The sequence below is a fragment of the Periophthalmus magnuspinnatus genome, chromosome 17, assembly GCF_009829125.3.
Source record: "Periophthalmus magnuspinnatus isolate fPerMag1 chromosome 17, fPerMag1.2.pri, whole genome shotgun sequence".
NCBI classification, from domain to species: Eukaryota; Metazoa; Chordata; class Actinopteri; order Gobiiformes; family Gobiidae; genus Periophthalmus; species Periophthalmus magnuspinnatus.
In genome coordinates this window covers 18,815,978-18,830,228 of record NC_047142.1, presented here as the reverse complement: position 1 = coordinate 18,830,228, position 14,251 = coordinate 18,815,978, and the positions used below count along the sequence as shown (strand labels likewise).

General features: G+C 38.7%; 3 protein-coding genes across 4 annotated transcripts; 1 reads left to right on the top strand and 2 right to left on the bottom strand.

Moving 5' to 3' along the window:
* Positions 1 to 473: 473 nt before the first annotated feature.
* On the top strand, positions 474 to 4,881 carry LOC117385838 (ras-related protein Rab-8A-like). Its single transcript, XM_055228803.1, has 8 exons — positions 474 to 655; positions 1,154 to 1,214; positions 1,406 to 1,466; positions 1,547 to 1,624; positions 1,699 to 1,788; positions 1,862 to 1,927; positions 2,018 to 2,068; positions 2,196 to 4,881. The coding sequence occupies exons 1-8, from the start codon at positions 532 to 534 to the stop codon at positions 2,283 to 2,285; spliced, it is 621 nt and encodes a 206-aa protein (XP_055084778.1). The 5' UTR covers positions 474 to 531; the 3' UTR covers positions 2,286 to 4,881.
* A 1,738-nt stretch (positions 4,882 to 6,619) lies between these two features.
* Positions 6,620 to 11,050, bottom strand: LOC117385628 (calcium and integrin-binding family member 3). Of its 2 annotated transcripts, XM_033982924.1 has the most exons (6): positions 11,000 to 11,050; positions 10,736 to 10,770; positions 9,963 to 10,074; positions 8,564 to 8,711; positions 7,066 to 7,261; positions 6,620 to 6,641 (listed from the first exon to the last, which is right to left on the bottom strand). In XM_033982924.1, the coding sequence occupies exons 1-6, from the start codon at positions 11,048 to 11,050 to the stop codon at positions 6,620 to 6,622; spliced, it is 564 nt and encodes a 187-aa protein (XP_033838815.1). The 2 variants fall into 2 exon arrangements, with proteins under 2 accessions (XP_033838815.1, XP_033838816.1); XM_033982925.1 differs by lacking the exons at positions 9,963 to 10,074; positions 10,736 to 10,770.
* A 960-nt stretch (positions 11,051 to 12,010) lies between these two features.
* On the bottom strand, positions 12,011 to 14,251 carry admp (anti-dorsalizing morphogenic protein). Its single transcript, XM_033983030.2, has 5 exons — positions 13,910 to 14,251; positions 13,681 to 13,817; positions 13,201 to 13,323; positions 12,900 to 13,089; positions 12,011 to 12,578 (listed from the first exon to the last, which is right to left on the bottom strand). The coding sequence occupies exons 1-5, from the start codon at positions 14,205 to 14,207 to the stop codon at positions 12,157 to 12,159; spliced, it is 1,170 nt and encodes a 389-aa protein (XP_033838921.1). The 5' UTR covers positions 14,208 to 14,251; the 3' UTR covers positions 12,011 to 12,156.

The following is a 14,251-nucleotide window of genomic DNA, read 5'->3' as shown; positions in this document are numbered from 1 at the left end:
GTAGGTAGTATAGCAAATGCACTTATATACCCGAGTATATCATCTATGGTACATTCTGTTCACTTCTGGGTTAAAGGGGAAAAAAAACAACAACAACCTAACCCACACATAACCCATAGGCCCTGCATAAAAAACAGAAGGCAAAATTACAGATGCCGTTTATGTAGGCAAAATGTTCTTGTAGTCGAATAGTGGGCAGATGAAGACGGGCATGTTATAGCTTTGCCTAGAAAGTTCAACAGTAGCCTATATTATTAAACATATCTGACATCTCTCTCCATGGCCAAGTTACAGCTCAGATCTGTGGAGAAACAACCCCGCTCACATAAAAATGCATTTTTAGGTGTTTCGGCAATACATATAATGTCTCCTTCAAATCAGGAAGGAATAATAATAAAAAATAAATTATTATTTTCAGTAAGTTTTTAAAAGCCCTGCAGTGACATTCCAGTCCCACAGAGAGCGCCACAGATGAGTTTGTCTTCTTCAGTTACACATTCGCCGGGCGGGATTTCCGCATTAATATCCAGTATGGCGAAAACGTACGATTATTTGTTCAAATTACTCTTAATTGGCGACTCTGGCGTGGGAAAAACCTGCGTCCTGTTCAGGTTTTCAGAGGACGCATTCAACTCCACGTTTATTTCCACGATAGGTGAGTTTTTAAAGCAGAAACGGTGTCCGGGTTTGACTGTTTACAAATGACTTCTGTAACTGGATCGGTCTATTTGCTGCGTGGCTAACATCCGCTATCAAAAAGACAGTCATTTCAAACGTAATCTCGGTGTAATAAGACGTTCAGACACATCTATAAGTCTATGTGAAGGTGTTATAGGTAGATAAGTAATAGAGGATATTTTTTTAGAGACACAAAGCCGGTGAACTGTAGCATCTCTGACAGCTAGCATTAGCAGTTAGCCACATGAGTCTCTCCACATCTTGGCATAAAACTGAAAGTGTGATTCAAAGCTAAGCAGCTTATCTTACTAATACAGCAGTGGTGTAAATGTTTTATCGACGCTTTCATTGTTTCCGTGGCACATTAATCTGCTTTGGTTTACAGTTTGTACTACGACAACACCGGATGTACAACAATGAAATAAGGCTAACGCTAATGCTTCCTCTGACCTGCATATTAATGTATCCCCCACAGGCATCGATTTTAAGATTAGGACGATAGAGCTGGACGGGAAGAAGATAAAATTACAAATATGGTAAGGCAGCATTTAAATGGCTTATGTGACATAATCCTATTTTTTATATACAAATTATGTTAAATCCAAGTAACTTATTCCTAAATTGGTTATTTTTTTTAAAGTTACAATATTGAGGTGGTTAATTGTATACTTAACATTCATAAACACTGCCTATGCATTTTAACTGATGTTCTGCCATTTTTATGTAGGGACACAGCAGGACAGGAGCGCTTCCGAACTATTACAACTGCATATTATAGAGGAGCAATGGTGAGTGATTACAACATGTTGCTAGGTACGTGTTTCAGCACCACCCTTGGTGATTATATTAAATTATAATTTGATTTTAGGGCATTATGCTTGTCTACGACATCACCAATGAGAAGTCCTTTGAAAATATCAAGAACTGGATCAGGAACATAGAAGAGGTGTGATGCTTTCATAAAAGAGATCACTGGCAGAATGAGATTTGTGTTTTATCGTGTCTTATTTTCTTTTGCAGCATGCATCATCTGACGTTGAGAAGATGGTTCTTGGGAACAAGTGTGACATCAATGACAAGCGGCAGGTTTCCAAAGACAGAGGAGAGAAGGTAAGTACCACCTGATCAGAGAAAATTAGTAAAACTTCTTAAAGATCTCTCAAAGATTTAATGTTTCTTTCAGCTTGCTCTAGAATATGGGATCAAATTCATGGAGACCAGTGCGAAAGCAAACATTAATGTGGAAAATGTGAGTAAACCTCTGCTTAAATAAATAATATTATACTTGCATATAGATGCAGAATGTATTACCTTCTGTGTTTCTTTCTGTTGTCCTTAGGCCTTTCTGACACTCGCCAGAGACATCAAAACAAAAATGGACTCAAAATTGGTAAAGGTCACCTTTTTTTTTTTAAATTATAACCTAAATCAGCTTTATATTCATCCATGTGCTTGTTTCTCTGTATGTCTGCTCTAGTTCTGTATATCTTGACCCAAATACTTGTTGCATGTTTCAGGAGGGTAATACTCCCCAGGGCAGCAGTCATGGAGTGAAGATCTCGGAGCCGCAGAAAAAGACCAGTTTCTTTCGCTGCACCCTCCTCTGAGGCTCTGTCTCTGACGGGGCTCTGTCTCTGACGGGGCTCTGTCTCTGACGGGGCTCTGTCTCTGACGGGGCTCTGTCTCTGACGGGGCTCTGTCTCTGACGGGGCTCTGTCTCTGACGGGGCTCTGTCTCTGACGGGGCTCTGTCTCTGACGGGGCTCTGTCTCTGACGGGGCTCTGTCTCTGACGGGGCTCTGTCTCTGACGGGGCTCTGTCTCTGACGGGGCTCTGTCTCTGCAGCTGGACTTTGACTGTAACAGACTGTGCTCGCTTCAGCACTTCTTCCTGTCCTCCATCCACGGTCTGTCCCCTTGTCCAAAACACGGGGCACTTTCTGTTTCTTCCACTTTTTAAGCTTCCAGCAACAGTTCTCTTCCAACAGGATTCACAGGGGCGAACTGCTGAACTGTGGACTATATATATGACATTGTCCTAAGAGTTGACAGCATTGAAACCAGGCAATTCTTTGTTTTCATATTGCACAGGCACATTGTTGACTCATTTAGAGAGAGGGAAAGTGCAAATAGCAGTTGTGGGATCTCAATATAAATGTAGTATCTATTTTTATTAGTGCTCTTTCCCTTAGTATGTGATATAGGTCAGGCAGAGACGGATGGCTCAAAGTTCAGTTAAGCGAAGCGGATTATAATCATTGAAAATTATCTGTAACAGTTTCAGTTATTTGCAATAAGACATAGTTCAAACTTTTCACTCCTTAAAGACATTGACAGAAAAATTGAGATGCTCTGATTGTGTGTAGCTAAATGAAGTCTCTGCTCTTCTGACAAACATTCAAGTCACTGTAGGCCTCTGCTTCAGGCTCCTCGCAGCTGTGCACTTTACCTGTGTTTGTGTAGTCTGTGCCAAGTGTAGTGCAACAATGAGCGTCTTAGCAAAGGAGCAAAGGGGGATGATCGCATATACTTGGGAGTGTTTCAGGCAATTTTATTGCACATATTTAAAAACGTGATAATCTTTGCTGTGCTATTTATCCACTGTCCTGGTATTCATTTACAAAATACCCCACTCAAAAAATTGTGGTGATTAGATTAGAATGAAGAGCTCCTGGTCTGCAGCAGTCAGGATCTTTAGAGTAGTTGAAAGAAGTAAAACCGCTGTAGCTCAGAGTAGCTTATTTGCGGCTGCAGTCGGTCATAATGCATGACATAACATGACGAACAATGATGACCAATAACAAGCTGGTGGTCATATTGTTATGCCTAGTCTGTGTATACTGCATCACCCATGAACATGGCACCCTTAACATATATATACTTTTTTTTTTTTTTTTTTACTACTGTCCTGCCAAAGTATAATTTGTATTTTATTAATCAAACCCAAGGCTTCAGAACAATTGTATTAGTATTGGCATAGATTTTTTTGCGGCTTTAGGTGGCACAATAGAGGAGCTCTAACATGTGACCACCCAAACAAACAAGTCAGTATTCAGCCTGTCTTTTGAACCTAAACTATTTGCTATATAAATGTCTTAATATTTTTCTTTTCTTTAATTATTAAGCTCTTAAATGCACAAACGTCAATGGGAAATTTGCTCTTGTCTGTTTTATTTGGGACCTCATCACTATACAACCATTTGTCTTAACACGTCAGTTCAGTCTTTGGTGAGCTATGCATCGTGAATCATGGACCTGTGCATTTTTCTGTCTATTATAGTCATTTATTTCAACCTGTACAGTTTAATGTATGGGATGTTTGTTGTTAATTCTGAGGCAAAGGCAGGACTGCATTGTGACACCTGTGCAGGTTAAAACTCGCATAAATCATAAAGTAGGAATATTTAAGCGGTGTTGGTAGAGTTATTGATTTGCAGTGGTGTAGCAACAAGCCTTCAGAAATGTGAGAGCAAGTTAGAACTATATTGTGCTATGAAGAGAAAGGTCGTTTTGGCATTACAAAGCTGAATGACTTTGTTAACTCTATGCCTGTCAAAAGATGGAGGAAGGAAATAACTAATTAATAATGCCTGTCCAAATAATGAAGATTTATAGCTGAATGGAGTTGAAAACCTGTTTTTGTCAAATTTTAAATGAGGGTTTAGCTATGGGTTTATAGCCTTCTAATGGATTGTCCACATAGTTCAAAATTGTCCATAATAGTCCTAACTACTGCATTACATAATAATTGCAGTTGCTTCCTATTATTTCTCAGAGAAGAATTTGAATTAAAGATTTAGAACATAATGCTTTGGATGTGTTCTGAATTTGTGTAGAAATCTGGAAAATTGCTGTTAATCTAGTTGCCAACTTTGTAATCCCACTGATCAGGACTATAAATCTGTTCAGGTACCTTCATCATAGTACAGGCCAGGGGATATGTTTTATCATTTGCAATCCTCCTTTTTTTGTTAAACCATTATTTTATTGCAATTCATCAACTTGCTCTTGTTCTCAATCTTAAGTCATAACTATAACTGTCTTTCTATCGGTTGTCAAGTACAAAGGGGGAGCAACATTGTAAATACCACACTGACAATAAGATCTACCTAAACTGTACTGTACTTTGTAAACCCATATCGAAATGTATCTACTCTTTGTAGATATATGTACTTTTGATTTAATAAAATAAGAATATTTTAAAATGCACAGCTTTTTTCATTTAGGCAATGAGACTAATCACTTTAAAAACTACAATTTGAATGGTCAGTTAGGTTCAATTCAATTCATTTTATTTTTGTAACGCCCAAAATCACAACAACAGTTGTCTCGAAGGGCGTTCATGTTTTGGTTGATGGGGGAAACCGGAGTACCCGGAGGAAACCCATCCAAACACAGGGAGAAACATGCAAAACTCCACACAGAAAGGCCTGGACAACCCGGGGATCGAACCAAACCTTGCTGTGAGGCATGAGTGTTGCCACTCAACCACCGTGCTGCCTACACACAAAAACAAACAGGAAAATCAAACAACAGGAAAAATCAGACAAAACAAGAAAAATCGTCCAGGCGAGGAGGAGGGAGGGGGGTGGAGGAGGGCCTGGCGAGGAGGAGGAAGACCATGATTGTTGTTTATCAGTTCATATTTCAGTCTTCTCTCGTAAAATGAACACTGGAAATTACCTTCATTTGAGAAAACATAAATCACAAATCAAAATTACACACACTTGTCAGAAAAATGTACATTTGCTTGTCTTTCTTATGTGTTACTTTTTCTAGGGCAGTCATTTGACCTTAAGCTTTCACTATATCCTTCTCCTGTGTAACATATCCCTGCAGAAGCTTCCAAGCTGTTCCTTTTATCGTTGATGTAACTGGAGCCTTTTATACATGAATACAAATGTTCTGTTGATGTTCATAACTAATGAGGCCTGACCTGGAGCTGGCTGCCGCTTCCACCTGATGATGGATGGACAGGTAAACTACACTACAGATACTTTATGTTGTTGTTATAGTACGCTCAAGAAAATAATATTCTCTGACCGTAGTCGACTTGACAAATGGTTGCAACGATCCATGCCTTGATTTTCAACCCGTGTGATATGGGACCGTAGTGTACTTTGAGGTATTGCCAGGTGTGCCTTGAAAAAAATGTCCAACTGGATCCAACTATGAGTCTGTTGACTCAGAGACTCATTCACACTCAGCATCTTAAAAAAAAAAAAAAACCCTGAAAACTCATCTGTTCAAAACTGCCCTCAAATAACTGCATCTCCTTTTATTTGTTTCTTTTCTGTTTTGTCTGTCGTAAATTGTGTGAAGTGTCTGTGTCATGAAAAGTGCTATATAAGTGTTATGTATTATTATTATTGTTTAATTGAATAATTTGCCATTTTAGAGTGCCCTGAGTAAACTTGTGGTCCAAAGTAGAAGGCAAAATTTTTAAAAAAGCACTGACCAGACATGGTTTCAAGAACACATTTGCTCCATATTTTAGTTAAATGGTGTGATTTTGATTATATTTTTTATAGGTGGTGTATCACGTAATATGTGTGAATTATGACTCAAAACATTAGTTGACTGAAATTGGGCAATAGTCTCAAGGACATTAATGAATAAAGAAAAAAATAGCTAAATCAGTCCTTTCTGCTGCTGTTCATACACAACCTTATACCTATAAATGTTTACTAACACAAATCTTGGTTTACTACAAAGGATAAAAGTCTACAGCCGTGTAATATGCCTTTAGCATGATAGTCATGTTTGTCAAAATGCAATACATTTAAGTGCAGTGTGAGTGCAAAAAAAAAACAAGAAGCCCTTTTGACAGTAGTTTAATACTTTAATACAGAAATATCTATTGAAAATGTTCTCAAAATCTACACATTTTGGTTTTCCTCGAAGAGTTTGTGATTAACTATATAAGTTGAGATTTGGGATCCTTTATATTCTGATGTGGAAGGTGCTGTGGACAAAGAAGGACAAAGAAGAAGAAATTAAAAATAAAGTATTTCTATTAAGGCACTGAAAAATCATGAAATTTCTTTGATCATAGAAACTTCCACCGAATGGCATTAAACTTGCCCATCCCCATGGAGACACCAGCAGGCCAATTTACATTTATAGGTCAGATCTGTGAACAAGCCTGCGTGCTTACAATAAGAAGCATGTTTTAAGGTATTTTTGACAAATAAATGCACCTGTAATTTAACCAAAGCAAGACAGATACATTTAATGCCATCAAGCAGGTGACTGATCCCTCCCCCTCCTTCAGACAAAAGTGGGAAGAGTGGGAATTTTACTTCCATCCACCTCCATTCTGTTTAGTAGAAAAGGCTTGAAAAGTATTAATACACCTAAATGTACTGACCGGTGTGTGTTTTTTTTACCTTAGAAACTCGGGTGCTCGGAGGATCATGTGCTGGAAGTCGTCCAGAGACAGCCTCCCATCATTGTCCAGGTCAGCCTCATCCAAGACCTTCTCACAAACCATCCGCACCTCCTCCTCTGTCAGCTCGTTACGTGTCAGCTTGTTCAGGGTCTTCTCAAGATCAGACTTGCAGATGAAGTCATCGTTGTTGAAATCTGACAGAGAAAGAGACCTGACTAGCTATATGTTTAAATAAGGAACACATGTGACCTGCAGGTATCCCAGCTTCTAATAAAACTAAAATGAATGCATTCCCTTCTGTTCTAAGAGCCCCATACTGTGTACATGTGGTTGAAGGTCCATGAAGCAGCACAGTGTGAGTTAAAACCATACTTCAGAACATTCACCATGGAGATATGTTTTATCCCATACTGTGGAATATTATAGCCAAAGGAACAATATTTCCATGTAAACAAGCAGGAGGAGGCTCTACTCCAGGCTAAATAAGAGTTAGGTTTATGGAAAAGCAAGCTCACTCACAGTAAGGACACATGTTTTGTTTGTTTTTCATTGCAATAAAAACATCTATATTGAAAAAACATGCTTTATTATTTGGAGAAAATAATTTGCATATTATGGATTTAAGTAAAACGCGGAATATTATTATTGGTATGGTATGCTTTTATTTGAACAAGGACAGTGCACAACATTACATTGACCTTAGAAAACAGGAAAGATTATTATTATTATTTTTGAGCATTAATCTATTTGCAGACAAAGCATTAACAGACAAATCAATACTATCTCCGTTGGCAGGTGGCTTATAGAATAATCTGAATTCCTTCTGCTGCACAGTCCTCTAAACTTAAACTAAACCCGGCGCACTTGTCCACCTGACCTCTGCATTCACCCTATGATAATGCTTCTCTTAGACGTGTTTTGACCTGTCAGCAGCTGTTAATTAGAGCCACAGTGGACCAAACAAACTGTCCCTTTTCATTGTGTTGGACTGTATAAAGACCTGTTGAATTTTTTATGCCAAGCCATGTATACGCTGTCGTGCTTAAGACTCCACGGCCCTTACGTTACCTTTACATAGGGGTCACTGGTTGAGGTCACTCATCTTGTCTTTGTTAAGAGAAGATGCCACTTTATTGATCTCATCAAGGAGAAATTCACTTGGCGGCTTCATGCTTAATCTGTTTCTTTTTTTTTTTTTATTAAAAAATGAATTAATGTATTGCATATTCTTGTTTTGTTTCAGGTGTTGCCTATGTTTAGCTTTGGAGCTTTTTTAACAGTTTGACAATAGCCTTTTAGATTAGACATTTCTATAATAATTTCTTTATATGAAATACAACAGAACTTTGATGGATATAATTTTAGATTTAATATCTAAAATTTATTAAATTGATAAATATACAGTCATGTAGTGTTTGAATATCACATTTTTATCATACCAAATGAATGAGTGAATGAGTGAGTGAATGAATGAATGAATACTTATGTTGTTGTACCGTATATTTTGAATGCGTAGTAGGCCTTGAGGTCCCGTGGAGCCATCTCACTCAGCACAGAGAACATGTCTAAGAAGTCATTCAGGGTCATGTTTCCTTCACCGTCTTCAGAAAAAACCTCAGCAATCCTTTGTCGAAAAGGGTTGTCCTGGAAAACAATAAAAAGGTATTACACTGACAATAGTTAGACATATAGGCCTATACTTTTGATGGATAAGGATGCAGATGAAATTATTGTTGTTAATATGCATTTGTTAATATCCATTTGTTGAAATATAATAATCACTGCAGTTTCAGTTTCAGAAGGGCCAAGCAGGTAGGAATCATCTGCAGAGCATTGCCTCCTGTCTCTCCAGGACCTGTACATCTCCAGGACTCACCGTGGGCATGGAATGTTTGAGCCCCTCCCCTCGGACAGGAGGCATTTGGACCAGAACCTCTTGCCACAAGAACACTTTCTTCCTCTCTCTCATTGGACACTTTATAACACTTTTTTCTCTTAGATTGCAAATCCCCCCTCCCTCCAGAAAGTTAATTGTGAAAGCAGAACTTAGACCATTACACACTGTCTCTATCTAGAGAAAACATCAAAAACATTTTAAAGCTGCTTGGCTGTGCAAAGGTGATCCCCCCTGCTTCTAGTGCATACTAATGATGTGCCCAAAGGTTTGGAAAAGGTAGGGACTAGTTGGACAGATTTAAATAGCTACTTTTGTCTTTTAAAGTTTGAAAATCAGGTACCCTAGCTTTAAACAACTCACTTCAACAATATTTCATCTATGTGTTGTTCAGTTCATATTGTACTGTATTGTACTGATATTTACTTTTTAAATTCAAACCTTCTTTTATGCATGCCTGATAGTTGATATTTTATTACATTTTGATGTTTATGTTGCACCATATCACTTGAGCTCATTCATCACTTGTGAATTTTCTTCACTGACATGAACAGCAGAGGGTTTTCTGATTCTGATTCAGTGTCTTCTTTTCTTCTTCTTTTGTATACTTAGTACCTCATGTTTTATGCATTTAATTATTTCCTTTTTCGTGGTCTCACACGGATGGTTGGTGGTTCGATTCCAATTTTGTCTTGTACATACTGTTTTTGAATACTCTGGCAAGAGTGTCTATATAAACATGACATGAAAATTTTACCCATCCTAACCTTCCCTTTTTTATCCTGCATGCCCAACGCACCTGTTCCCATCACTGCCAGAGCTTAAAGAGCCATATAATGAAGGCATTTCCAGACAGCGCACCCCTGGGACCCTCTGGCGTTCTTTAGATCTCAGAGCCTCAGGTAACATATACAGTATACGGCCTTTGAATGAATCCTGTCGATTAGTGAGGGCTGAATAATGCATGAGGGTGACACAGGGGAGCGGGACCGTGGGCCTACCTTCAGCTCGGGCATGCTGCCAATCAGTTCGTATGGTAGCTTCACATCTGGGTTATTGGTGTAGTCGAGAGGAACGAGCTGTGGAGCCAGGTCACGGTACCGATAAAACAGTCTGCAATTGAGAAGAGGGTCAGAATATGTGCTTTAGGATAGAGTTACTTTTTGCAACAATATTTGTTATGGAGAGCCCGCCACCTGCTTGCCTCTATGGATATGTAATTGCTTTGACTGGCATTTAACTTAGAGACGAGTAACTTGTGTGAGTGTGTGGAGAGACAACCCTGCTCTGGTCTATCTTTATATGTTATTTAACTACAGATCTTTTTTATTGTATTTTATTAATACTTTGAAAAACACACATTCCCACTGCAGTTACTGACCTCTAACTTGGCCTTCTGGTGTCACCTGCTTGTCTCCATTAAAATAAGAGATAAATGTAGTTATGAACATTTTATGCGAAGCAATAATATCTCCATGGAGACAAGCAGATGGTGGACCCTCCACCAGAAAACGTTATTGTACATATTGCATCTTTAAGTATTTAACACCTCAAATTGAACACAAAACAAAACCAAATTTACTAAACCAACTATGTCAAAAATCACTTTTAAAACTTTTGAAACTGTCACATCATGTGGTAAATAAAGGTGGCTGTTTATGTCACTGAAAGATAGGTGACCCAAGGCAGTTAGGGTTGCACTGTTGTATTGTAGTCGAAAAACTAAAAAAAAAAAAAAAAAAAGTGGATGTATCAAATTGTAAAATGTCCTCACCTGAGAATTTCTTTTCTTGTGAAGTAAGTGCAGTCCTAAAAACAGAAAAAACAGCACAGATGTTTGAGAATGTAATTGAAATAAATAAATAAATATGAAAATAAAATTAAAAAGCTATCACTTAAAAAAATGAATATATGAAGTTACTACCAGCAACTTTAATAAAACTACTCAAAATGTTCTTAATATTATGAACTAAAAGATGTTAATAATCTTGGCACTAGTCTAAATCTGGCTCTACATACTGTAAACATGGTCACTGACCTGGTAGGCGTCTAGCTGCTGCGCTGTGAAGATTGTCTGTTTGTTCCCCATTTCATTTCTCTGCTCAGTCCTGGATCCATCACTTCAGAGCCGTGTTTGGAGCCAGGAGGATATAGCAGATATGAAATACATGGACCAAAGTCACCTCAGCCAAAGAGGAGATCAGGTGTCGCGCTGTGCTGGGCACTATGCCGCTCATTATAAAGGATGTATTTCATCGTTTTCTCTTTTGTGAATAGCAGCCCCTTGCACAAAGAGGAGGGAGCCGTCCAGCAGCGCGCCAAGTGCCATCAACCCCATTTAGTGCCACTCGAATATGGCCAACGCCTCTGGCACGCTCAGGTTACTCTGTGTGGTGGGGGCCTTTGTCCACCGCAAATAGAGTTTTGATAGGAGGAAACTGTTTTAGCCCGGCATAATTGCTCCACATAATTATTTCATTACCACCAGAAGAATAAAACCAAAGCCATGATGTAAAACTAGGTGCACTAGAAATTGTATTGCTTTTCCTGTAATATTCCACAGTATGGCATGAAACTTACACTTGTACACTCAATTTCAGGTGTTAATGTTTATAGCAGAAAATGCCTTAAGAACACACATTCTTAGCGTGAGTGGGGTCACCTCTTGCAGGTATAACTTCGCCTGTTGGTGTCAGCTGCTTTTCTCCATAGAGATAGATAAGTTACATTACATCCAACACTGTAAGCACCGGAGGAAATGAGCAGGTAATGAACCTCCACCAAAAAGGTTACATTTGTGCTTAGAGTCTAAATATACCCATTTGTGCTGACAGATATGACTAAAATAATAAACTTTCTTTTTTGCAGTCAAAAATTGAAACTGAAATAGGTTGTGTTCCAGCTACTGTGTATTGCGCTACTCCTCCTCAAAGGACTGAAGCCATAAAAACTCAACTACAATAAACTGTCTCATTTCTTTATTCATTTCCATGCATAAGGTTAGTCCATTTTACTACATAAATTAGAAATAAATCCAAAACATTATTTAACACATTAGTAGCATTTATTCTAATTGTGATAATAAAATTTACATATTTACATCTGTTACAGCCCTTACATCACTGCCATATATTAGAATTTAAGAATATTTACATATAATACAAAGTCCATATTTGGCCCATATTACAATTGATGTTAATGGCATCCACAGCTTCCTGCCACCATATCATTGTATTGTTTAAGCACTACATTCTCTGCGTCATCAAAGTAGAGTAGGTTGATAGAAAACAGCTTATCAGGCACACAGCATGGCATTTCAACTCCTTTGAGCAACTTGAGTGCGTAGATAATAGATTGAACGGTGGCGTGGTTGGTCGGACGCATGTTCTGACCTAAGGGGAACGGACAGGAGCCTTTGCAGTGATAGGCGTTGTAGCCGCGTGGAGAAATGATCCAACCAGACCAGCCAATCTCCTCAAAGTCGACGTAGAGAGGGTGGCGTTGGCAGGGTGTGGGTGCACCGCTCTCCTCTGAGTAGTCCACGGAGCGGGCGATTCTTGAGGAGGAGCCGGACATGAACGACTGAGGAAGGTTGGAAGTGGCTGCATTATCAAAATCTGAAGAAAAAAAATAATAATAATAAAGATTGAAGTTAAACATTTCACAATTAATTTAGTTTTAACTAGTTTTTAGGTAATTGTACAAAAATGCGTTCTCAGCTAACTAACAACCACACAAGAGGGAGTGCTTGCTAATATAAGAGGGGACTAAGTAAGTTTTTAAAAATTGTGGTAGCTATGGAGCATTTACTGACAAACAACAAACTAAAATCTTATACTGACCATCTCATCATACACACACTTACTAAATAAATATATATACCACACAAAATTATTTAAAAGTAGTAATTATACAGTAATTATCTTTTAAGACTGTACCTCTGCTTTCTAGACTGGTGGACCTGCGCCCATCATCGGTGAAGAGAACTAACATGGGTTGTTTGCTCTGATGGTGGTTTCGCCCCGAAGCAAATCGCACTAGTTTCATGTCAAACGGATTGCCCCCTAGGGTCCGGACCACCACGTGCAACCCCAAGTTACTGCCTTCATCCATCATCCAAGAACGTACCTAGATGAGAACAACAGATATTTAGTAAAACTCTTCAATGAGTTTCATAGGTATACTGTTTCTTTTTCTTTGTTTTCAGATTGTTATCATTAGAATAGGACTTGTACTTACTGCTTGTGTGATGGTGAACACCTCCCATCCAGTGGAGTGTACAGGGACGAGCCGAGAAGACAGGAGTTTCTTGTCCTGTGTGCTGTTGGTTTTGCTGGTGTCGAGTACTTGATATACACTGACCTGAATCCAAAAATATACCAAAGACATTTTATTCACCATCCTAACAATCCTAACAAATAATTTATAGTCTTTAAAAAATATTGATAGTAATGCAATACCCTATATACCCTTATTTGTTTTTATTCAGTGTTTTTATGTTGCACTTTAGCACCAAAGTAAGTTCCTAGTTTGTGAGCTGTGTTCACTGACAATGGCAATAAAAGTATTTCTGATTCTTATTCTGATACAGTGAAAGATTTGTGAATTTAAATTACAAGTTTTTCTTTTTACCTACAACCATATTGGAATACAAATTTGGCACTTTGATCCACAGCTAAACCTGCACATATCTACTGTACATGGTGTTTTGGTCCATACCTGGCAGAAATGGTGTCTATTGAAGGCGAGGGTGGCTTGTGGTCGTAGTTTGAACAGATGTAACTCTGCTGTAAGAATCTTCTCACCCCTGGACACTGTAGACAAGTTGAAGCTGAACTCCACTTGCTCACTGCGCACTGCAATAAGATCAATCAAAATGTTAGATGCTGCTGCAAATAGACAAAACAGCCATTCAATTTTAAAAAGGTTAAAAAAAAAAAACACTTACATTTGTCGAAAAAGCTACGCACTGTATTTCCTTCCAAAAGATAAGGATCCTTGGTAACGCCATCCACATCCGCCACAGTGTTGTACAGATCGAGCATGTACTGAGGAGCCTGCTTGTGTCCGTGGATGGAAGGGGGATCCTCCATGCCAAAAACTTCCAAAAGTCGTTTAATAGCGGCGGATCTCATTTCTTCCGGGTCATCTGTCTCATTCTCCTCGCTGTAAGGGTTCAGATAGTTTGGTGAAGGTCGTGACGCGGCAGACCACAGCAAAGAACCGAAGATCAACAAGAGAATCATATCCGGGCTGTCGTCCTGGTAACGCTCCGACTGCTGCTCAAAGC

Excerpts from the sequence above, each read along its gene's own strand:
- LOC117385838 (XM_055228803.1), top strand. The coding sequence starts at position 532 with ATGGCGAAAACGTACGATTATTTGTTCAAATTACTCTTAATTGGCGAC. Across the intron at positions 1,215-1,405 it reads AAGATAAAATTACAAATATG|GGACACAGCAGGACAGGAGC; the intron begins GTAAGGCAGCAT and ends ATTTTTATGTAG. Across the intron at positions 1,928-2,017 it reads CAAACATTAATGTGGAAAAT|GCCTTTCTGACACTCGCCAG; the intron begins GTGAGTAAACCT and ends TGTTGTCCTTAG.
- LOC117385628 (XM_033982924.1), bottom strand. The coding sequence starts at position 11,050 with ATGGGGAACAAACAGACAATCTTCACAGCGCAGCAGCTAGACGCCTAC. Across the intron at positions 10,075-10,735 it reads ACAAGAAAAGAAATTCTCAG|ACTGTTTTATCGGTACCGTG; the intron begins GTGAGGACATTT and ends TCTCAATTGCAG. Across the intron at positions 8,712-9,962 it reads GCAGCATGCCCGAGCTGAAG|GACAACCCTTTTCGACAAAG; the intron begins GTAGGCCCACGG and ends ATTGTTTTCCAG.
- admp (XM_033983030.2), bottom strand. The coding sequence starts at position 14,207 with ATGATTCTCTTGTTGATCTTCGGTTCTTTGCTGTGGTCTGCCGCGTCA. Across the intron at positions 13,818-13,909 it reads GCGTAGCTTTTTCGACAAAT|TGCGCAGTGAGCAAGTGGAG; the intron begins GTAAGTGTTTTT and ends ATCTTATTGCAG. Across the intron at positions 13,090-13,200 it reads TGTTCACCATCACACAAGCA|GTACGTTCTTGGATGATGGA; the intron begins GTAAGTACAAGT and ends GTTCTCATCTAG.